Source organism: Phacochoerus africanus, chromosome 10 (assembly GCF_016906955.1).
Source record: "Phacochoerus africanus isolate WHEZ1 chromosome 10, ROS_Pafr_v1, whole genome shotgun sequence".
Taxonomy (NCBI): Eukaryota; Metazoa; Chordata; class Mammalia; order Artiodactyla; family Suidae; genus Phacochoerus; species Phacochoerus africanus.
The window spans coordinates 101,238,311-101,262,502 of NC_062553.1; the positions used below are offsets into that span (position 1 = coordinate 101,238,311).

The 24,192-nt window shown below is 38.9% G+C and overlaps 1 protein-coding gene across 1 annotated transcript in view; it reads right to left on the bottom strand.

Moving 5' to 3' along the window:
- The window catches only part of FGF2 (fibroblast growth factor 2), a 65,121-nt gene that overhangs the window by 13,205 nt on the left and 27,724 nt on the right, over positions 1 to 24,192 (bottom strand). The window contains exon 2 of the mRNA XM_047798614.1: positions 6,426 to 6,529. Within this exon, the coding sequence (XP_047654570.1) occupies positions 6,426 to 6,529 (104 nt within the window). The remainder of the gene's footprint in view (positions 1 to 6,425; positions 6,530 to 24,192) is intronic.

A 24,192-nucleotide genomic window follows, 5' to 3' on the forward strand; every position in this document is an offset into this window, starting at 1 on the left:
GTTTCACTTTTAAAGGCCCCTCAACTAAGAAACCTATTTGGTAAATTTAAAAAGTATTTTACAGTAACTGTATATCCTCAGAATATGAATAATTTTTTGTATTTCACTCTTATGGGTCAACACAAATCACACACAATTCTAATGCTAAGATATTTTGTTCAAGTTATCATAATCTATCACATAACATAGAAAACAACATGTAACTTTCTAGCAGATAGAGACCAGGCAGATTTTTTCATACCAGTGCTACTATTAAGGTTATGTAGTGGAGTTCCCTTCGTGGCACGGTGGAAATGAATCCGACTAGGAACCATGAGGTTGCAGGCTCGATCTCTGGCCTCACTCAGAGGATTAAGGATCCAGCTTTGCCATGAACTGTGGTGTAGGTCACAGACGCAGCTCAGATCCTGCATTACTGTGGCTGTGATGGAGGCTGGCAGCTGTAGCTCCGATTAGACCCCTAGCCTGGGAACCTCCATATGCCGTGGGTGAGGCCCTAAAAAGCTTTACCAAAAAAAAGAAAGAAAGAAAAAAGGTTATATAGTGATTTAAACTTAAAACTATAGTTAACCTCACTATATGCAATTTTTGAACACTGAAGAAATCATAAATCCTAATATTTTGTTCTGGGGTTCTGTTGCTCATAGCAACAAAATTTATCTTGCTGTGGAATGAAATAAGGAGTCTGTTGCATATTAAAAAACTACTCAACTTTAGCCTCTAAATTTAGGCTTTGGCAGATAAATATAGTTACTCTTTGAACTTTCATATTTTCTAGCTTCAAAGAGGGGAAAAGACCCTTAAATGTTTCAGTGAGAAATGCTTAGCCTGAATGCATTTCTTCCATTAATATGTGAAGCTGTTGGAGGAAAAAAAAAAAAAAAAAAAGGTACACAACTTATACTCTCAACTAGTAATCGACTATTAGAAACCAAAATTGGTTATATGTCTAGATTACTCTTCTTTCTGAGGAGAAATTATAATGTTTTCCTATAAAGTGGGAATTGCACACAAGGTAAAAATGCAGAAGAACCCAGGGAAGTGCCATAACACAGCAGTCTGAAATAGAGTGGGGAGAATTATGCCTTTGGCAAATGCAGGTTCATACACCCCAGTTTCTCCAGGTAATAAGGAACCCCCCACATCCCCAAATGATCACAACATTGGACTTATACCAAAAGTTACTATGGGTTTTGTTTGTTTTTTCTTTTACATGCCAGTTGTCCCTTCTCATTGTCACCTCAGTGAGGTCCCTGCTGATATCCCCGCTACGATGTCTTTCACCATCAGTGATTCATTTCAACGCATTAAATGTTGGCAGATGATATTAAAAGCCAAGGGTCAAGATTTTGAGTTTCTTCCTAAAAGTTGCTGTTGTTGACAGTCTGATACCTATGGATCTGACTCAGAAATATGCCACTTACCAACCACCAACACTGCCTCCTTGTTTTTGGGGTAGGAACACTACTTTTTCATCTGAAAATTAACACAGCCCACCCAAACTAATGTGAAAGAGGACTGCTGCTGAAAAGTCAAGGCAGCAAGCGACACAAATTTAATGGTAAGACTAGAGATTAACTCGTGAACTTGGCAGGAATAGATTCTATGATGGGAGCTGGAACAACGGGATCTTGGCTGGTGCCATTCCTCAAAGGAAACTGATAAATCCTGACTTTTCCATTTATGTGGAACAGCTGTTGCTTTGTCCCTAAGTGTTTGTGATAAATTTTTGAGCATTGCTAAATTAACTCTTATACAACAGATTTCTTTCAAGCTGATGCAGTCAGAAAGAATCAATACACATCCAAGGGAAAAGGAATATATTTAAGACTAAATAAAATGCTATGACCTTAATCTTACCAAAGGTCCTGCTAGGGAAGAAACTATAAAACACTGATTTTTTTTTTTTTGTCTTTTTGCTATTTCATGGGCCGCTCCCGCAGCATATGGACGTTGCCAGGCTAGGGGTCAAATCAGAGCTGTAGCCACCGGCCTACACCAGAGCCACAGCAACGCGGGATCCGAGCCACATCTGCAACCTACACCACAGCTCACGGCAACGCCGGATCGTTAACCCACTGAGCAAGGGCAGGGATCGAACCCGCAACCTCATGGTTCCTAGTCGGATTTGTTAACCACTGCGCCACGACGGGAACTCCAAAACATTGCTTATTTTAAAGCCCCTTTTCTTTTCATGGTACAGAATCAATAGTTTGGAAGGTCTGGTACCTATGTATCAAGAGAAGAGGTCAGGATTCTCTGAATTCTAACTTGTAGAGAATTCTGGAAGAGTAAGAAGAAAGCTCAGTTTTTAGGTCTAGTATCTTAAGTTGCCTCCTCTTTTACAGACCCCAGTAATTTCAGAGATGCAAAAGTAGAGTAGCTTCTCAAATAAATGTCTGTCAACATAGATGAATGGATAAAGAAGATGTGCTGTATATAATGGAGCATTAGCCATAAAAAAGAATGAAATAATGCTATTTGCATCAACATAGATGGACTCAGAGATTTTCATAACTAAACGAAGTAAATCAGAGAAAAACAAGTACCACTCTAAAAACCGATATAAATGAACTTACAAAACAGGCTCACTGATATAAAAAACAAACTTATGGTTACCGAAGGGGGGTAGGGGAGGGAGGGGTAAATTAGGAGTTGGAGATTATAGATACTAACTGCTGTTAAAGAATAGATAACAGGATCCTACTGTATAGCACAGGGAGCTATCTATATTCAATATCTTGTAATAACCTACAATGGAAAAGATATGAAAAGAATATATGTGTATATATAACTGAATCACTTTGCTATATATCAGAAACTAACACATTATTAATCAACTTATACAACTTCTACTTCAGTAAAAAAAAAAAAAATTTAGGAGTTCCTTTCGGGGCTCAGTGGTTAACGAATCCAACTAGGAACCACAAGGTTGTGGGTTCAATCCCTGGCCTCACTCAGTGGGTTAAGGATCCGGCATTGCCATGAGCTGTGGTGTAGGTTGCAGACGCAGGTCAGATCCCACGTTGCTGTAGCTGTGGCATAGGCCGGTGGCTGTAGCTCCTAATAGACCCCTAGCCTGGGAACATCCATATGCCGAGGATGCGGCCCTAGAAAAAAAGGCAAAAAGACAAAAAAAAAAAGTTTCCTGGTAGCTCAGCAGGTTAAGGATCCAGATTGTCACTGCTGTGGCACAGGTTCAATCCCTGGCCCAGGAATTTCTGCACGGCATGGGGATAGCCAAAAAAAAAAAAAATTTTTTTTTTTAACTAGAGTAGCTTCTGTTTTCATCATTTTTGACAGTTATGGAGCTTTTGGTCATTACAAGTGAAACTATATTCCAGCCTGTGTTCTCAAGATAAATAACCCCTCTAATGACTATCTTACAGATCCACTACGATTACCAGGTTACTGGATCTCCTAATCTCAGTAAGTGGATACCACAGGATAACGATCTCAATATACTCACTGAGTCAAATCAAGACAGAAGAATCTAGAGGTTTAAAACCATTCTCACTAGTGTCATTTTTGACTGGTGGTGTTTCATAGTTATGATAGAAGCAAATGTTGTATCTCCTTTCTTTTCTCCATCACCTTTATTGTCTGACAGTAGCCACATCAAACCATTGCAGAAGACAGTGTGATTCATACTGTATATGTTTTGTCACATCCTGAGGTAAGAGTAGGGTCAACCCTTCCTCTGACTATAAGATCAAGGTCATCCAAAATTACCTATTGATTCATTGTCCTGGAAATATTTTAAATGCTACTTCAGTAGATTCCCAGAGTATTACATCACCCCTTGAGTTGACAACAGACTGGTAGAAAAAAAGACAGGGACAGGGAAGAAGTGCAAGTTTCAAGTAATTGGTCTTTCAGAGCTGTATGTTTTACCTAGGAAATCTTATTCATTCCCATTATACGCACTATACCTATATGCTGGTGACACCCAAATCTATATATCAACACAGACCTCTCTAAACTCCACACCCATAATTCCAACTATGTAGTGAAGGTCTTCACCTGAATTTCTCTTAGGCAGCTCAAACTAGAGAAGGCTACATTTGAATCTGTATCACCTTTTCCTAGCACTGGCTCTTTTCCTCTTCCCCCTTTTTCATCTGGTTTCCACACTGGAAACCTATGTGCCATCTTTGACTTTTCCTTCTACTCTACTCGTAAATCTGATCAACCTCAGTGCTAACACTTCACCCCTTCCTCTCCATCCTGTTAGTGCCAGGTTCTCATCGCTTGCTTAGACTATTTCTACACTTTTGAGGAGCCTTGGCCCCCTCAAATCCAGACTCTCCACTGCTGCCAGAGAGATCTCTTTCGAGTTCAAATCTGATTGTGTCTCTTTTTAAAACTCTTCAGGGCTTCCCACCTGACAGCAGCATGACGTATAAGGCACTTCGGCAGGCAGTCTCTCTGCTTCTCCAGCCTCATCTTTCCCCTTCGACCTTGAATCTCTGCATTTTACACTCCAGCAGTAGTGAATTACTTGTAATCCTAGAGAAACTCCTAGTAAGCCTTCTGCATCCATGCCTTTACTTATGCTACATCCTAGAATTATCTACATTCCCATGTCCATTCTTCTACTTCGGAACCACCTGATAAACTCTTTCCTCTACTTTATCTAAAATCCCCCATTATGGGGAATCCCCAATCTAAACAAGTTTAATCATTTCCTTTCCTATATTACTTCCTATATCATAATACATTTTACTTTCCTTTCCTATATTACTATACATGAATGCAAGATACAGAAGGAACACATCAAACCCCATACACGTTATTAGAAACATTATTATTTACACTTCTGTCTCCCCAGGACTGTCACTCATTAAAGGCATGGGCCATTATTTGAATTTCGTAGCTCTTAATGCTTAGTATAGCATCTAGTATACTGTACACTCAAAAATGCTGACTATTCTTGAGGATTCTAAAATTTAGTCATTTGTAAAAGGAGAAGCAAGTGAGTACCACCACTCCCAGACTTACTATTTATCCTGCAGAAATCACATAAATATTATAAATGTATCTTTGTCAGATGGTCAGGTGGTTGAATATGCCGTTTCTCCTAAGTCTGTTTCATTCCCTTCAGAAATCCAAAGATCTTCAACTCAGAAAAAAAATTTCCAAAACTATCCATATAGCTCAGAACACCACAGCTGCTAAGCACTATTAGATCTAGATCCCTTCTGTGAGGAAAGAGAAAGTACTTATAACTGGCTCCTGGTACTGGTGTTATGGCTGTGGTTTGTAGATGTATCTACACACACTTCAGGTACACGCCATCACCTACTGTCCCAATGAGAAAGAAGAAGGGTCTGGTCTTTCATACTGTTCTCTTTCTGCGCATCGTTCCCCACACACCCTCTCTGCTCCAGAAACATATAGTCCCAACTGTAGTAATAATGGTGACAGTGACAGAGAACCTGGAATGAGGACCCCTGACTAGCTATGATAAAAAGTAAAAAAAAAGTCCTTGTCCTTAATGACTTTATATATAAATGGGAAGTAACAACTTGAGTATTTATGTATAAGTCCCTGATTTTGGTACTTGATATAAATTACCTAATTTAATCCACACAAAACCTTTATGAGATAGGATCATTACTGTCTCTATTTTATAGGTAGGAGAACTAACCTGGAACACAAGACTGATAAGAGGAAGAGACAGCATTTGTACCTAAGAGCCCATATTCTCAACTAGTGTTCTATAAATACAGCAGGTGTTTTTTGTATGTCAAATATGAAAGAAGCTTAAAAACTCACACTCAGGATTCTTATATTTCCACCCCAGTGATCTTCAGACAGCTGCATAATATAAGGACTTTTTAAAACTATAGTTTAATAGCTTTTCAGTGAGTTAGAGTTCCTACTCTAGAGTCAGGACTGCCTGAGGTGCCACGCAGGCTGTGCTTCATTATAAGCAGTGTTTTCTTGGTGACTTTCTGAGGGAGTTCTAAATCCCTCACAACTTCAGTTTTTGCATCTGTGAAATAGAGTTTAATACTCTATTTATAGGGTGAGTATGAAGATTGAGTAATATAATACCTGTAAAACCCTTAGTAAAGATTTAATAGGAGTTCCCGTAATGGCTCAGTGGAAACAAATCTGACTAGTATCCTTGAGGATGCAGGTTTGATCCCTGGCCTCATTCAATGGGTTAAGGATCTGGCATTGCCATGAGCTGCGGTGAGGTCACAGACACAGCTCAGATATGGCATTGCTGTGGCTGTGGTGTAGGCTGGCAGCTGTAGCTCTGATTTGACCCCCAGCCTGGGTAAACTCCATGTGCCACAGGTGCAGCCCTAAAAAGGCAAAAAAAAAAAAAAGGGATTTAATAAATACCAATAACAGTAAATTCACAGCAATAGAAGCTAACAAAAAAAACTACAAAAACAGAAAGCATTACTTACAGAAGCCAGTAATCTTCCATCTTCCTTCATAGCAAGATAACGGTTTGCACACACTCCTTTGATAGACACAACCCCTCTCTCTTCTGCTTGAAGTTGTAGTTTGACTATAAGTAATGAGGAAAAAATTACCTTTGTAGCATCATAGAAAAAAGAGCCATCTACACACTTATGCAATATACAGGGTAAAGAAGATAAGAGACACGTAAGCAACCAGCTCACGTAGAATGGCAAGGAGCAGGCTGGGGGACAGGGGCCAGCTATCAGTTAAATTCTATTCCAGAAGCTGGGAGGCAGACCTATTGGAGTTTAAGTGCCACTAGACTCCCTTCTACTCTAGTGTCAGCAGAGAAGAGTGAGAGATGAGGAACCCTTTTCCTTTAATGTGTTATTAGCCTCCACTTGGTCCTGTTAACTACTTAAATTTTTCAATAGTCCATACATAGGTAAACCACTTGTGAGAATTTCTACAGTACTGCCCAAGTTTATGCTCTCTAAAAGTTATTTTTAACCATTTCTTCACAAATAAAATTAATTGCTCACTATTACCTTTTAGTTTGAATTTCCTTGAATTTCTACACATATTATTTCTAGCTTCCCACCAATTCATTTATTTTTTATGGAGGAATTGTGATGCATAGGGTTTTTTGCAATTATCTATCTAGTGGAAAAACAAATTGCTTATACTTAATTTTCTTATACAGTGTGAAGAAATACTTTCAGAATGTAAGATCCTAAAGAGGATAACCTGTATGTTACACTACATTATCAACATCAAGCAGACTGTCAGAAAACAAAAAAATAGACATTATATGATCGTGACCATAATACCATATGGACAAATGATTATCTGATTAGTTCAGTTAAAAAGAGTTTAAAATTTCTCTTTCACTATTCACAGGCAGCATTCTCCTGCCTAGAATAGCACTCCACAAAATATACTCTGGCTAACAAAGATCACTAAAAAAGAACAGGTTCTGAGGCCAAATAAATTTAGGAAATTCTTGATTAAGCAAAGCTAACCCTTTATGGTCAAACTTTTCAGAACTCTGCTTCTCATAACCTGCCTGCATTGTAAATCACCATAAGGGGATCAAGTATACAGTGTTTGTAAAATGTGCTTGGTCCCAGAACAAGGCCATTTTATGGCCTATGAGCATATCTAGGACATTCTTGAGTATAACAGAAGAAAAGCAATGAATATCCAAAAACTTTAGAAATCAGCATAACATTATTTGGATAACATTCTAAAGTAAATATAATTATCCCAGCAATCTCCAGGTACCTAGGCAACATGGCAAGAAAAAGCAATGTTTGAAAGATTCTGGGAATTACTAACATTGTTAGATACAATTATAGTAATGATGCTTAAATTTTTTCCTATCAGGAAGAGCAACATACAGGTAAAATGAGACATACATCTGGGACCAGCTTTAAAATATTTCAGCAAGAGGAATTCCTGCTGTGGCACAGTCCCAACTGCAGTGGCTCCAGTGGCTGTGGAAGTGAGGGTTCAATGCCCTGGCCAATGGATTAAAGGATCCAGTGTTGCTGCAGCTGCGTCACAGGTCATGGCTACAGCCAGGATTATTTCCCTGGCCTAGGAACTTCTATATGCCACAGATGTGGCCATAAAATTTAAAAAAAAAAAAAAAAAAGATACTCCAGCAATCAGTTGATTTTTATTTTTTTATATTGTCGTCAGGAGAAAAAAAATGAGATTGATTAAACTTAGGTCAGTAGTTATTAGAAGCATGAAAGTTCATTATTCTCACTGCTTTATGAATGTTTCACAATTCACACTTTTTTAAAAAGATATTTGTCGGGACACTTAAATTAATATCTGACTCTCGCATGTACCAGTCGCCCCAGGTCAAATTCTATAATTTCTTGGGTCTTAAAAGGTAATACAAAGCTAAAGGAATATAATTGATATAAGAAAACTAAACAAAGAAGGGCATAGTCTTTTTCACATTATAGGAGAATGTAGAAAATCAGCTTTGTTTTTAACAAATAACCAAAATTCTCTTAATGATTATGAATAAAATCCTTGTATATAGCTCTAAAGTGATCTAGATAAGCCATTTACATCTCTTTTCAATTCATGAGGCTATATAAATGCTCGTGAGCCAATACTGCATGATCAATCACTTTTTTTTTTTTTGGCCACCCTTGCAGCATGCAGAAACCTCCAGGCCAGGGATCAAACTCAAGCCACAGTAGCAGTTACAATGCTTAATCCTAAACCACTAGGCCACCAGGGAACTCCATCAATCACTATACTTTCTTTTGGTGCTTTATCAATAAATGCTGCCCAGCTCTAGCCCACCATCTTGTAAATATGTATTACTGGTCATAAGGTAGATTGAATATTTACATGTGACAAATACCATTGACAACACCCAAAGTAAATGTCTGTCTTATTCATTGACAGATTTCTAAAGATTTCTTGGCTATTCCACATTAGGATATCATCATTCAATAAGTCACTTTAAAAAAGCATTAATAGCAGATGCTTGAAAATATTTCCATTGCTGAAAAATTATAAAAATATAAACTTTAAAAATATCCAGAACCTAAAATAAGGTAGATACATACACTACAAAATCATAAACTTTCTTGAAAAAAAAAAATCAGAGCTGTGATTTAACGAGATCTAAATGAACTAATTCCACATACAGATGATCCCAAAAAAGTCACAAACAGCTGCTTTCATTTCTGACAGGTGTTAGACTAAACCTGCCACAAAAGAGGAGTTTGGAGAAATCAGCTGAACTTTTACAAACTTTTAATAGCTGCCAATGTGAGGAATTAGAACCCTGAGGAGCCCTAAGAGCAACTCCATACCCACCTGTCGGATCTTTCCTACAGAGCTTGCACTGAGTACACAGCCACCATACACCACAAGCAAGGGACAGAACAAAAGGGCTGAGAAACCCTCCCGAAGGTCCTAAGGCTTTGCTGAGCAGCAGTCCACTGAAGGCTGGGAACAGGAGAGAGCTGAGAAAGCCCTCTGAGAAGCACTGAGCCTTCACTAAATACAAAGCAGATGAACAGAGATCTTCCAAGACAAGGAAACCAAAGGGCAGAGTTCAAGAGCAAGGTTTTCTTCTGACCTACCCAAATAGTTAACAGCTGGACTATAAGGCAAATTGGAATACAAAAAACTAATCAATCCAAAAGAAGGCAGGAAAGGAGAACAAAAGGACAAAGAACAGATGGGGAAATAAAATAAATTCCAAAGTGGGAGATTAAACTTAAACATATCAATAATTACACTAAAGGTAAATGAACTAAACATTCCGCTTAAGGGAAAAAATTGTCAACACGATAGAAAAAACCTAACCATACTGTTTACAGGAAAATTGCTTTAAATACAAACATACAGCCACGTTGAAAGTAAAAATGTGGGAAAAAATATATCCTGTAAGAATGCTGGTATAGCTACAGGAATGTCTGATGATGTGGACTTGAAGGCACATAGTATAACTTAGAGATAAACAAGGTTATTTCATAAGGATAAGTGGGTCACATACACCAAAAAGACATCACAAGCTTAAACGTATAGCAGTGAATAGAACTCTAAAACACCTAGAGCAAAAACTGACAAAAGAAATAAACATCCATAAGAATACAGCATATATGAATAACATCGTCAAGCAACGTGACTTTTTTTTTTTTTCCTGGCAACCCAGGTTTCATTTACCTGAGACTTTTCATTTCACTCTTAACACCACAGTCATTTAAAGACTGTGCAAAAAAAATTGACCGCCAGCATAGTAAGCCATCCTATACTTACTTGCCTAGTGGATTTAAATTTTTAAATCAGTTAACTCCAGCTGAGAAGTTCTTTTTCCAAAATCGCCATGATGTTTAACATCAAGAGTTCTTGTCCTAAACGGCTGGTGTCCCGGTTCCTTTGTTTGTTTTTATCACTGAGATATAATTCACGTACAACACAATTCATTCAAAGTGTACATACAATTCAGTGGGTTTTTTGGTTTATGCAGAGCTGTGTAACCATCACCACAATCCATTTATATTTTCATCTTCCCATACCCTTTAGCACACACATCCCGTGTCCTTGGTAACACCATTCCCAATCCTAGGCTACTGCTAAACCACTTCTTATCTCTGTAGATTTGCCTATTCTCGATATTTCATAAAAATAGGATCAAACATTATACGGTCTTTTATAACTGGTTTCCTTTACTCAGCATAATGTTTTCAAGGTTCATCCATGTTACAGCTATGTATCAGTACTTCATTCCTTTTTATTACCTAATGACAGTCCATTGAATAGATAGGCCACATTTAATTTACCCATCTATCAGGTGATAGACACTTGGGTTCAAATTTTTGGCTATTATGAATAAACATTCACATACAAGATTTTATGTAGACATGTTTTCATTTCTCTTGGGTATATACCAAGAAATCAAATTACTGAGTCATATAGTAAATTTTAATCATTTGAAGAACTGTCAGACTATTTTCCAAAGTAACCATTTTCATATTAGAAACTGCGGGTTCTGGTTTCTCCACATTCAAACCATTGCTGTAATAATGTGTTTTTTTCATTATAGCCATCCTAACTCGGTGTGAAGTGATACCTCTATAGTTCTGATTTTCGTTTTTCTGCTTGTAATGATGTGTAGGTAGCATCTTTCCATATGATTATTGGCTATTTTCTTTAGAGAAATGTCTAGATTTTTGACTCATTCTTTAATTAGGTTGTCTTTTGATCACTGTAAGGGTTTTTCATATATTCTAGACACAAACCTCTCATCAAATATCTGATCTGCAAATATTTTCTCCCATGCTATTGTTTTTGTCACTTTTTTGATGTTTAAAGCTCAAACATTTTTAATTCTTATGACATCTACTTTATCCATTTTGTTCTTTGATTGCTTATGCTTTTGTTATGATATCTGAGAAACTATTGCCTAATCCAAGGTAATGAAGATTTATACCTTTTCTCTAAAGAGTTTTAGTTTTACCTCATCCATTGAGGTTTTGGTCCATTTTGAGTTTTTATATGCATCTCTTACATGTAGATACACCTATATTGACACTTAAAGATTACTACACCCACATCTCAAGAATATATATTCTTTTTAAAGATTACTCTCAAGAATAAATTATATACTGGCCAAAAATCAAGTCTTAATACATTTAAAAGGATTGAAAATAAAAAATTTTTTAAGGGCCTCACCCATGGTATATGGAGGTTCCTGGGCCAGGGGCTGAATCAGAACTGTAGCCTCTGCCTGACAGCCGCAGCCAGAGCAACGCAGGATCCAAGCTGCATCTGCGACCTGCCCCACAGCTCGTGGCAAGGCCAAACCCTTAACCCACTGAGTCAGGCCAAGGATTGAACCTGCATCCTCATGGATGCTAGTCAGATTTGTTTCCACTGAGCCACGATGGGAACAACAAAAGGACTAAAATCATACAGAGTATTATATTAAAAATTAGTGGAGTTCCCGTCGTGGCGCAGTGGTTAACGAATCCGACTAGGAACCATGAGGTTGCAGGTTCGGTCCCTGCCCTTGCTCAGTGGGTTAACGATCCGGCGTTGCCGTGAGCTGTGGTGCAGGTTGCAGACGCGGCTCGGATCCCGCGTTGCTGTGGCTCTGGCGTAGGCCGGTGGCTACAGCTCCGATTCAACCCCTAGCCTGGGAACCTCCATATGCCGTGGGAGCGGCCCAAGAAATAGCAACAACAACAATAACAACAACAACAACAACAAAATTAGTAACAATACGATAATCTAGAAAATCCTCCAAGGAGTTGGAAATCAGGCAATACATTTCTAACAAAACACAGATAAATCACAAGGGAAAATTAGAAAATACAGTTGTATAATAATCCTCAACATGTTTAAAGGAAAAGTTAAAGCTTTAAATATTTATGCTAGAAAAGCAAAAATTAGGAAAGCCTAATTAAGCTTCTACCTTAGGAACTGGGGGGGGAAAAAAGCAAATTAAGCCTAAAGTAAAGCCTAAAGTTACTATGTAAAAACTGTACACCTGAATTAACAGATCAGTAGAGTTAACAGTTATTTTCAGGGTGATTAAACAAAAATAATAATTTCACATACTGTTTGATATTTAAATTGTTTCCTTGGTTGAACATATGTTAATTATTTTTATAACAAGAACATAAAAAGTTAGCATTGTCAGAATTTTTAAATACTGTAGACTGAAATACCAAGTGTACGCCATATTAAACATGACTATGAAAAGAATTGTGAGTTCCATGAAGGGAGAGGAAATTTCTCAAGAGATATAAAAAAAAAAAAAAAGAAAGAAAGAAAAGGGAGTTCCTGTTGTGGCTCAGTGGAAACAAATCTGACTGGTATCCATGAGGACACAGGTTTGATCCCTGGCCTAGCTCAGTGAGTTAAGGGTCCGGCGTTGCCGTGAGCTGTGGTGTAAGTCGTAGGTCGCAGATGCAGTTCGACTGTGATGTAGGCTGGCAGCTACAGCTCTGATTCAACCCCTAGCCTGGCAATCTCCATATGCTATGGATGCAGCCCTAAAAAGACAAAAACAAAAACAAAAGAGAGAGAGAGAGAGCGAGCTGTATGAAACATGGCGTTCCCATCTTGGCTCAGCAAAAATGAATCTGACTAGCATCCATGAGGACGCAGGTTCAATCTCTGGCCTCGCTCAGTGAGTTAAAGATCCAGCATTGCTGTGAGCTGTGGTGTAGGTCACAGATGCGGCTCAGATCTGGCGTTTCTGTGGCTGTGGCATAGGCCAGCAGCTACAGCTCTGATTCAACCCCTAGCCTAGGTACCGCCACAGGTACAGCCCTGAAAATACCAAAAAAAAGAAAAAGAAAAAGAAAAAAAAGAAACGTATCAGAAACATATCAGTAACACATAAGAAACATATCAGTCAAAAGCAATGTGTAAACCTTGTTTGAATCCTGATGAAAGCAAACCAGCTATAAAAATTATAAGACCATAGGGGAAATTTTAGCACTAACCAAATATTTTATGCTTCTATAGGAATTCTTTAATTTTTATGCATGGGAATGGAATGGTATTTATTTTTAAAGAATCTTTTAGAGATATATATCTAGCATGTACTAATACATACTTCTCGCTTATGTAAAAATTGTGTAATCATTTATTAAATGATTTGATGATATGATGTCTAGGAAACAAAACAGTCCAGTAGTAGGGTAGTAGGGAGGTGGGGGAAAGAGCTAAGGCAGGTTTAGATGAAACAAGATTAGTCATGTGATGCTGAAGCTCAGATGGGTACATGGGGTTCATTAAACTGATCCTTCTAGGAGTTCCCATTGTGGTTTAGCAGATTAAGAACCTGACACAGTCTCCCTAAGGATGCAGGTTCAACCCCTGGCCTTGATCAGTGGGTTAAGGATCCAGCATTGCCATAAGCTGTGATGTAGGTCACGGATGCAGCTTGGATCCAATGTGGCTGTGGCTGTAGTGTAGGCTGGCATCTGCAGCTCTGATCCAACCCCTAGCCCAGAAATGCTGCAGGTGCAGCTGTAAAAATTTAAAAATAAATAAACTGGTCCTTCTCTTTTATTGTATATATTTGAAACTCTAATAATTTTGGGGGGGAGTTCCCTGATGGTTCAGTGGGTTAAGGATCTGGTGTCATTGCTGTGGCTTGGGTTGCTACTGTGGCCCAGGTTCAATCCCTGGTTGATGAACTTCCACGTGCCTAAAGCATGGCCAAAAATAAAAGTTTTTTGAGGACTATAAAAGAACAAAAGGTAACCAAGACAATCACTGGGCAATTAATGTTAAATTTGAGATGCAGTTTATTAAAGAGTACTGTCTTACACCATAGACTGCGTAACTAAAGTGACAAATGTTTATCTCTTTCAGTTCTGAAGGCTAAGGAATCCAAGGTCAAGGTGGTGTTAGATCTGGAGTCCAGTGAGAGCTCTTTTTCTGGTTCATAAAAGCCAAACTTCTCATTGTGCTCACATGAAGGGGTTAGGGAGCTCTGTGGGGTCTCTTGCAGAGACACTGATCCTACTCATAAAGGGCTCCACCCTCATGACCTAATCATCTCCCAAAGGCCCCACCTTCTAATACCATTACACTGAGCATTAGGATTTCCACATATTAATTTGGGAGAAACACAAATATTCAGTCCATAACAAGTTCAAAAACTGTGTTAATGTTCTAGAGAGAGTCTTTCAGATACTTGTAGATCCTACACAATATCAGCCGGTACTCAGGTATACCGGACAGTCCAGGCCAGTGAAATTAAATCTAGTTACATAACAGTCAGCCTTTTCGTTGTCCCTGTTTCATGTTAGGCTGCCTTCACAGGGAGGAAAAACACAATAAAATAACCATACCTAAGATTTAGAAGATTCTTTTTTTTATTACTCAAATGAATTTATCACATTTGTAGTTGTATAATGATCATCACAGTCCAATTTCACAGGATTTCCATTAACATTCTTAATAAGCAAAGCCACTGGATCTTACAACATTCGAAAAGTCTAAGCCAAAGACACATTTCGTTTGCTAGGAGAAGAGAGGGAAGAGTAGGTTCTTTAAAGGAGTAGTTTTAAGTATCAAGTACTTCAAGATAGGGAAAGAAATTAAATGTCCACCTAAAGAGTACAAAGTGAAATTTCCCGTGCGAAATTTCCCATGCTTTTCAGGAAATGAAACAAGATAAACAGGATAGCAAAAAGGTTGTTCTGAAAAATGAAGAATAACTTTATCATCAACTCTTCAGAACCATAAAAATGGTCAATTCCCTTCTGTGCCTAATTAGGGAAGCTATTATCCTCTAGTCTCTGGAAATAGAAAAATACTAATTTCTATTTATTTAGAATAGATACTTAAGGATGTCTATCAGTGTGATGAAACTATTGAGAAATGCAAAGAAGTGATTAAAATAAACTCTGTACACTTATTGGGGAGGCAGGGGGCTGTGACTGGGACAGACAACACAAGAGAGGCTTCTAGGGTGACTGGAAAAGTTCTTTTTTCTGACCTGAGTGACAGTTACAAGAATGTTTACCTGTTAATAATCCATTGAAGTACAAATTTGTTTTACGTGGTTCTCCGTACCTCTGTCATATTTTACAGTTTAAAAGTTGTTAAAATTTAAAAAAAAAAAAGGTCTACACCCTCATGAGGGTGAAGATCTTTCTTTATTGGGCCATGGACACTGACGCAGCCCAAGTCATTTTAGCAAGATGGAGAACACCCACTATATATAGTTTTTGGATGCACAAAAGTCAACAATTTTGATAAACATAGACTTGTGGTGGCTTTCTAATGTTGACATGAAATCCAGTTAAGAGATGAACTTGGAAAAATAAATGTGTGTTATCTAAGCTTAAAAGCCAACTTTTTTTCTCTGTTGTATAAAAACAAAAACTGTAAACCACAAAATTGAAGAAACCTCATTACTAGGCAAGATCTTAGTGGTCAACTGGGTTCCACCATTATATAATCACATCTTAAATCCTATCTACAATATCCACTAGACACAGCTGTCTAATTTTTACCTAAAAATATTTAGCAAAGGAGAATTTACAGTATTTCTACAATGATTTAGATATATAAGCAAAGGGACAGAAACTGATCAAAGTAAACTACTCAAATGTTCAAGTGCTCAGACCATTAGAACCTGACACATGTAGTTACACCGTATAACCAAAAAGCCAAATTATTATTTCAGCGTGTCTAGCATAGCTCAAAATATTTTGCAACTCAGTTTTGCATCCAGAATTTGCATCATTTTCTTTTGAATAGGCTCAAGGACAATAAATCTTAAAATTATAAATACAATTCGTTAAAACTGTAAAGGACTTCAGAGATCACCCAGTATACTCTTCTCTTTTATAAATAAGGAAGCTGACACTTAGAAAGGTTTGTTCCTGGTAAAAGAATATGGTTTTTGGAAACAGACAAGTAAGTGTTTCTGAGAATGGTGAATACATTTATTCATTCATTCAATATACATTTATTAGTAACTGCTATGTGCCAGGTACTGTGATAAGCAATAGGAAGCACAAAGGAAAATACATCAGTCTTTGACCTGGAAGAACATACAGTATTAATCAAGGAGAAGAGGGATGGTACACAGATAAATAACTAAACAAGCTTAATACTGTGCCATGAGAGAAATATACGGAAGCTCCCTGAGAAGGTACACCTAACCCAGCCTGAGAGATGAAAAGACTTCCTGGAAGCGATGACAAATGAATGGAGACCTAAGGAATTGGCAGGAGTTAGGAAAAGAGAAAACAACCACCACCAAAGCATTCTGACAAAACTGGCAGAGGAGAAAGAGAAAGAATGGCACAGCCAAGACACATCAAGGACACGGGTGCAGCCAGCACAGGTGAGGGTGTTGTGTGTGCTGTGGGAGAGGGCATCAAGGGCAAAATGAGGCCAGAGGCTCGGAAAATTATGTTAAGGAGTTCAATAGTATGAAAAATGATGAGGAATTCCCATCGTGGCTCACCAGGTTAAGAATTCAACTAGCATCCATGAGGATGCAGGTTCTACCCCTGGCCTCACTCAATGGGTTAAGGATCCAGCGTTGCCACAAGCTGCAGCAGAGGTTGCAGGTGAGGCTCAGATCCCATGTTGCTGTGGCTGTGGTGTCAGCCAGCAGCTGCAGCTTCTGTTCAACCCCTAGTAGCCTGGGAACTTGAAATGCTGCAGGTGTGACCCTAAAAAGTGAAAAAAAAAAATTTTAAGACAAAAAAAAATATGACGGAAGAATGAGAGTTTTCAATGAAATAGTTGAGATGGAGAGAAGTTGATCAATGTGAGAAATGAAGGAAAGCAACAAAAGTAGAGATGAGAATGAAAGTAATAGAGGTAAAAAAGAGGGAAGGAAGGAAAGAATGGTTTCTCTCTCAGCCATGGGTTTCTCTGCCTTGGATAACTGGGTGATTCTTATGAGAAATACGGAAGAAGGACAAGTTGGTGAGAGAAGACAATAAGATATGTCCCCTTAGGACACTGAAAGCCTGTGGAAAATCCAGACAGACATCCAGAAGATAGGCAGCTGTACAAATCCGGGGCTCAAAAGGAAATCTATTCTAGAAATAAAGATGTGGTAGTCCTAGCAAACAGTGGCTATCTTGGGCACACAGGCTGCCCTGCCCCTCACCCACTCAGGGAGATAGAAAATGAGTTCCAGAACAGTGTGTAGCAGGCACAAATTAAATGGCAAAGGATGGAATCCTGGGAAGCAGCATCACTTAACAGGAAGAGTAGCGGGGGCACAGCAAGGAGAGCCTGCAAAGCAGTGGTCAGTCCACGCCAGCTCCAGCAGCTACGTACTATAGACACACCTATTACCAACACCACACTCAGAGGCACACACAGATTTGGAAACTAAGGGACAACACTGTTGTTCTTTGCAGATGGTACAATTTTCTACATTAAAAATCAAGATACTAAATGCAACCTAATATTCTGGATTCGATCCTGGAACAGAAAAAGGACGATTCTGGAAAAAGTGGTGAAATCCAAATAAAGTCTATAGTAACAGTAATGTACTAGTATTGGTTTTTCGGGTGTCTTTTTGTTTTGTTCTGTTTTTTAATTTTTGACAAAAGTGCCACAATTATATAAGAAGCTAAACTTAGGAAAAGTTGAGTGGGAGTTCCCGTTGCGGCGCAGTGGAAACAAATCTGCCTAGGATCCATGAGTTTGCAGGTTTGATCCCTGGCCTTGCTCAGTGGGTTAAGGATCCGGCGTTACCATGAGTTGCGGTTGTAGGTCACAGGCACGGCTTGGATCTGGCGTTGCTGTGGCGTAGGCCAGCAGCTGTAGCTATGATATGACCCCGAGCCTGGGCGCCTCCATATGCCACAGGTGCAGCCCTAAAAAAAAAAAAAAGTTGTGCGAAAGGTACAGGGGGATCTTGTAAAATCTTGGCAACTCTTCTATAAATTTATAATTATTCCTAAATAAAAAAGTTTTCTAAAAATCAAAATAAAATACAAATGAACTTCTAGAAATACTTCAGCAAGGTTGCTTGATAAAAGAATACATAAAAATCAAATGAGTTTCTATAACCTACAACAAACTGGTAGAACATGTAATTAATATCTTTTAAAAGATACCATTTGATATAATAAATAGAGGTAACTAGGTCTTTTTGGACAAAATTATAAAACTTTACTGAAAGTCATTTTGAAAAGACTTAGAAGGGGAGGTGTGCATGAATACAAATGGGAAGACTCAATATAGTTAAGATGTCACTTCTCCTTCCGAATAGTCTATAAATTTAATGACTCCCTAAGAGAGTGGTCAGAAGTAGAAAACTAGGGGAGAGTGAAAACTAAGAGTACAGTTTCTCAATACATTATCCTCTGTTCATTCATTTGTTCAACAAAACGGTATTGGTTGCCTTATGCGTCAGGAACTCCTCTAAAAGACAGAAATACAAGAGTAACCAAGATCAACAAAGTCTCTGTCCTCATGGAGCTTACATCTTGGCGATAACTGCATGGTGGTTCTTTAGTTGGGCCAGCATTACTGTTACTTCTCATTTAAATAATCTGAAGCCGAAGCAAAGAGAAACTTAATTTAGTATATGAAAATAGCCGGAAAGCAGCTAATACTATATTTCAGTGTTCACTATATAGGTTTACAGATGACAAGTACTCATCTTCCTGATAGCCTCATCTAAAACATAGCACACATTTTAATTTCTTACTGACTCATTCAAAACAAATATATTAATTTAAAACTTAGTGATAGAGGGTGTCAACTTTCCAATAAAATTATGTTTGGGAGCTAAAAAGTAACTGAGTCAGGTTCAGGAGTCTTCTTGGAACCAGAATTCACGAGTAACTGATAACTGAATTCCAAGGCATAACCCACTCATTCCTAGTCTTCTATCAGGAATCGTCCAAGGTAATGCTGAAGATGAGGCACTGAAAACTTTTTAATGCACAGATAACTGACAAAAGAACCTACATAGCAAAGGAAACTCATCTGCTGAAAATGAAAAACTTTAAATCTCCATATGTATATGAAATACCAGAGGTAATAATCAGATAACAAAGAACACCAACCTAAATTTATTTATTCCTTCGTTCCTTTTTTGTGAGGACAAAACACAAATTTGACTAACAAGTTTGACACAGTCCCTGTCATTAAACCCTCATTTTTTTTTATTTCCTTCCATATATCAACCCAGAACCCAAAAACCACGCATTCCCTTCTCTTCACAACTCAAGTGGCTGGTTAAAGTTAATACATAAGAACAACTGAAAGGTAATTCATTAAAATTCTTAGCAACTCCTCAGTTTACAAAAAAAAAGGTTAATATTGGACATACTATGAAGGAGAGAAAAAATAGGAAGGAAGAAAGCAAAAGAGAGAAGGGTCCATTGAAATCCATCAATTCCTTCATACTACTCCACAGGACATGACTTTAGGAGTCCATTAAAGCTTCCTCTGTATCAATTCTTACATCCACAAAGTAGAAATTGTGTCTACTTAAATTAAGGGACTTAAGACTTGAAGAATATTTAACCATCTGATTATCTGACATAGATATACTTATGTTATGTGATTTTTGCAGGATAATTAACAACTCTGGGTGTAGTCGTGCTCACTCCTTTTTGTAACTGAATAAATTTTAGAATCCTCTTCAAGAATAGCCAACACTTTTCAAGTATACAGTGTACTAGATGCTATGCTAGGCATTAGGGTTACAAAACTCAAAATATTCGAAACTGTTCATATCAAAGTAAGTATAATATAATGTCTGAAATACCAAGTTTCTTGCCATTTACATCTAAGCCGTATCATTTACTTTCTTCAATTAAAAAAAGTGAAAGTGTACATCTGATTTATGACAGGAATTCCAAACCATAAAAACCTACAAAAATCAATTCTCTGTACTATCTCCCCTACTGGGTCTCATACTTCAAATCCTAAAGTGGACTTGTTTGAGCAAGGTGGGCTACAGATAAGAACAAGTGTAACACAGGCTTGAAAAGCTGTAGACATAGGTGATTCCTGCTTCTTCTAGCAACACAGCTGTTTAAGAAAGGCAATGGCAGAGTTCCTGTTGTGGCTCAGTGGAAAGAATTCCGACCAGCATCCCTGAGGACCCAGGTTTGATCCCTGGCCTTACTCAGAGGGTTAAGGATCCAGCATTGCTGTGAGCTATGGTGTAGGTTGCAGATGCAGCTCTGATCTGGTGTTTCTGTGGCTGTGGCATAGACTGGCAGCTATAGCTCCGATTCGACCCCTAGCCTGGGAACTTCCATATGCCATGGTTGTGGCCCTAAAAAGACACAAAAAAAGAAAGAGAGAATGGCAATGGCTTTCACTTTATAGTGGCATCAGATAATGAAGTCAGACTGATAGCAAGAAAGGGGGAAAGAGTACTCGGCACCTTGTGGCATTCCAGAATCTCTAAGCACAACTGGGGTTAATGCAGAGCTGCACAGCAGCAAACATAATTTCACAGATGAAAAGAAAAAGAAAGCATTCAAAGCCTCAACACTCAGCAGTAAACAATCACCACAGGTTGACAGGGAGAGAAAACACTTTCCCTCATCCTTTCCACAGCTACCAGGGATCCCAGACAGCATCTGACTATTCTAGTGATAGGAAGAGGCCAGAAAGGCCTGCCACCCAGGGCATTTCTCAGCCTGCGTGGTGGAGGTGTGTAATTCAGGAGGGAAAATTCCATCAACTTTTGGCAGGGGCATTTTCTGGCAGGAATAGTTGCAGTACCAACATGTCAGTGATCTGGATTTCAGGACCCAACACTGTCTCTTGGCACAGCAACCCAAAGCAGCACTGGGAGTATGCATGGATAAATACCAGCTCCCACCTACAAAAGTCATCAACGCTATATAAGTGTTCAAGGCTATTTTCTTCCCGGAAGCCAAGTGTTGGAGAAATGCTTCTAAAAATAAGTTGGCCACAAAATTGTAGAATGGAGAATAGACTTGTAGTTGCCAGAGGAGGGGCTGGGGGGAATAATGTGGCTATAAAAAGACAACCTGAGGAACCCTTGTGATGATGGAAGTGTTCTGGGTCTCAGCTGTGTCAGTGTCCATACCCTGGTGTGATATCGTAAAAGGAGCTGCAAGATGTTACACTTGGGGAAAACTCCATGTGAATCTACCATTACCTCACATTCTTTCTTTTGTCTTTTTAGGGCTGCACCCGTGGCATATGGAGGTTCCCAGGCTAGGGGTCAAATCAGAGCTGCAGCTGCCAGCCTACACCACAGCCACAGAAACTTGTGATCTGAGCTGTGTCTGCAACCTACACCACAGCTCACGGCAACGCCGGATCCTTAACCCACTGAGCAGTGCCAGGGATCAAACCTGCATCCTCATGAATACTAGTTGGGTTCATTAACCACTGAGCCACAATGAGAACTCCAATTACCTCACATTTTTAAAAAAATTATTTTTAAAAATGTCAGCCAACTAGTTCAAATCATCTGGCTTAATACTAAGACTAGAAATATGTGCTTTAAGATACAAAAAATTAAGAGAAAAAAATCAAAGCAAGAAATGTGAAGAAGATAGACTCCTCTAGACATTATTTTTACTGTACCTTCCCTTTCCACGGTAGAACAGAATAGACAGAATTAAGAATCCACAGGTAGAATAGACCACAGACCAAATAATTAGCTTCCGATGTATGTAGGTTTTTCTATTCTACAGCTTGTTGTGGGCTCACTATGTGCTCAGTCCTATCTGGGTATGTGGAATGAAACACATTACAATACAGTATCAAATCTGATGCACAATTTCAGTTAACACTATAATTTAACGATTTTACTGTAATAATCATGAGGAAAATATGAAATGATTCTAAGATGAATCATTATTTGAAAATTCTTTTTGTTTTGCCTTTTTTTAAATTTTTTGCTTTTTTTAAGGCTGCACCTGCAGCATCTGGAAGTTTCCAGGCTAGGGGTCAAATCAGAGCTGCAGCTACTGGCCTGTACCACAGCCACAGCAACACAGGATCCAAGCCATGTCTGTGACCTACACTACAGCTCACAGCCATGCCGGATCCTTAACCCACTGAGCAAGGCCAGGGATGGAATCCTCATTTTCATGTATACTAGTCAGGTTTGTTACTGCTGAGCCACAACGAGAACTCCCTGGAAATTCTTCTTTTTTGATGGCTTATTATACTCATCAAATTCGCAGTTATTCAGAGGCTCATTACATGGTCTATGGGCTATTCTGCCTCCAAGGGTTCTCAAGTTCTTCCAGTTTCTATTCATAGCCTCTGAATACTTCCACTAGATGGTGAAGGTACAAGAGGCAGAGGAGAGAAGGATGATGTTCAAATATCACTTTTGCTATTTGTTGCCATATTAAAAAGTTAGGCGGCAGAAAGGGGTTATGTAAAGGCAAGACAAAAAGATTTTTTATGCCTCAGACAGCTGAATACTAGAGATTCTCATAATTTTCATCAGTAAAAGAATGCTAAGAACTGCGCTGGTAACTCCAAAACATGTGGTCCCTTCACATTTCTTCATATTTCTTCTAATGTTTACCGACTAAACAGGAAGCACATGGGCTCCTGGAGCAGGCATCTGTGCTACTTATGAGAAGACGTCTTCCAACAGAGGCCTTCCAAAGCTGGAGGTGGAAACACCAAGTTTCAGGAGAGCTGTTCTGTTGTCGGAGGAGATGGACAGCAGACAGGCCCCTGGGGGAGTCCACAGCCTAATATGGACCAAACTGTTGAAACTCAGACAGGCCTTCGGTCAGGGTTGGCCCCTGCTAGAAGCTAAGAAATATTTTTACTAAAAAACAAGAGTTGATATTTCTAAATTTTATACAAATCAATTCTTGAAAAATGCTTATCAACTCCTTTGGTTTGTCTCAGAGTAAATGGAGTTCAGTATTCAAGGACCACTGAAAATACTTATACTAAAAGCAGAGTAGCAAACTCAAAGGCTTAGGGGCCGTATGAATACCATACTAGAGAGAAGCAGCCTGGTGATAAGAAAGACTAGGAGGAGAAGGGAATAGTGGGGACTGATAAACCAGAGAACATACACCCCGAAGTGATGGGGCAGCCAATACTCAGCACCAGCCAAGTGCGCTCTCTCGCTCTCTTTCTTTCTCTCTCTCTCTCACATACACACATACACACACTCAGTTTGCTGTCATTGGAAATTGGCCTGTGGATCACCCATCTGAAATCCCTCTTTCAAAGACTATTGACCTGGCCAGACTACCCTGAAGTCACAAGCAGCTCAGATAAACAGCAAATTAACTCAGATTAATGGCAAAAATACAAACTGTCTCAGGCAAGTATTTTCGCAACCAGTCCAACATACGCAAAAGATAGAGCACCTCCCGATTACAGCCTTTTCTGGCAGTTCTGTCTACCTTTCGAAAATGCTTCTCGGCTGATTTGAGAGATCTGAGGTCTCTCTCAAAGCTACGTGCCCCACGGAGATAATGCAACCAGCTTGGCTGGTCATGCGCCTCCCCTAGGGGTGAATGCCAATTAGCTGTTTGTGTTCCTGGCACTTCTTTCTGGATTGAAGAGTTCACATTCATCTACAAAAATCACACAATTCAGGCAGCTCCAGAACAGAAAACAGAGCAGCAAGTGTGTGTCTGGGAAAGGAGGAGCTTCGGGGGAAAGGCAAGTAGGGGCACAGGGTGGAGAAGGGAAGCTGCCCAGAGTGTTCCAGTTATTTAACTACACTCTCCCACACAGTCATTCTATTTGACTGGTAAAATCATTAGGAAAACACCTTTCAAAGCAGGCTTA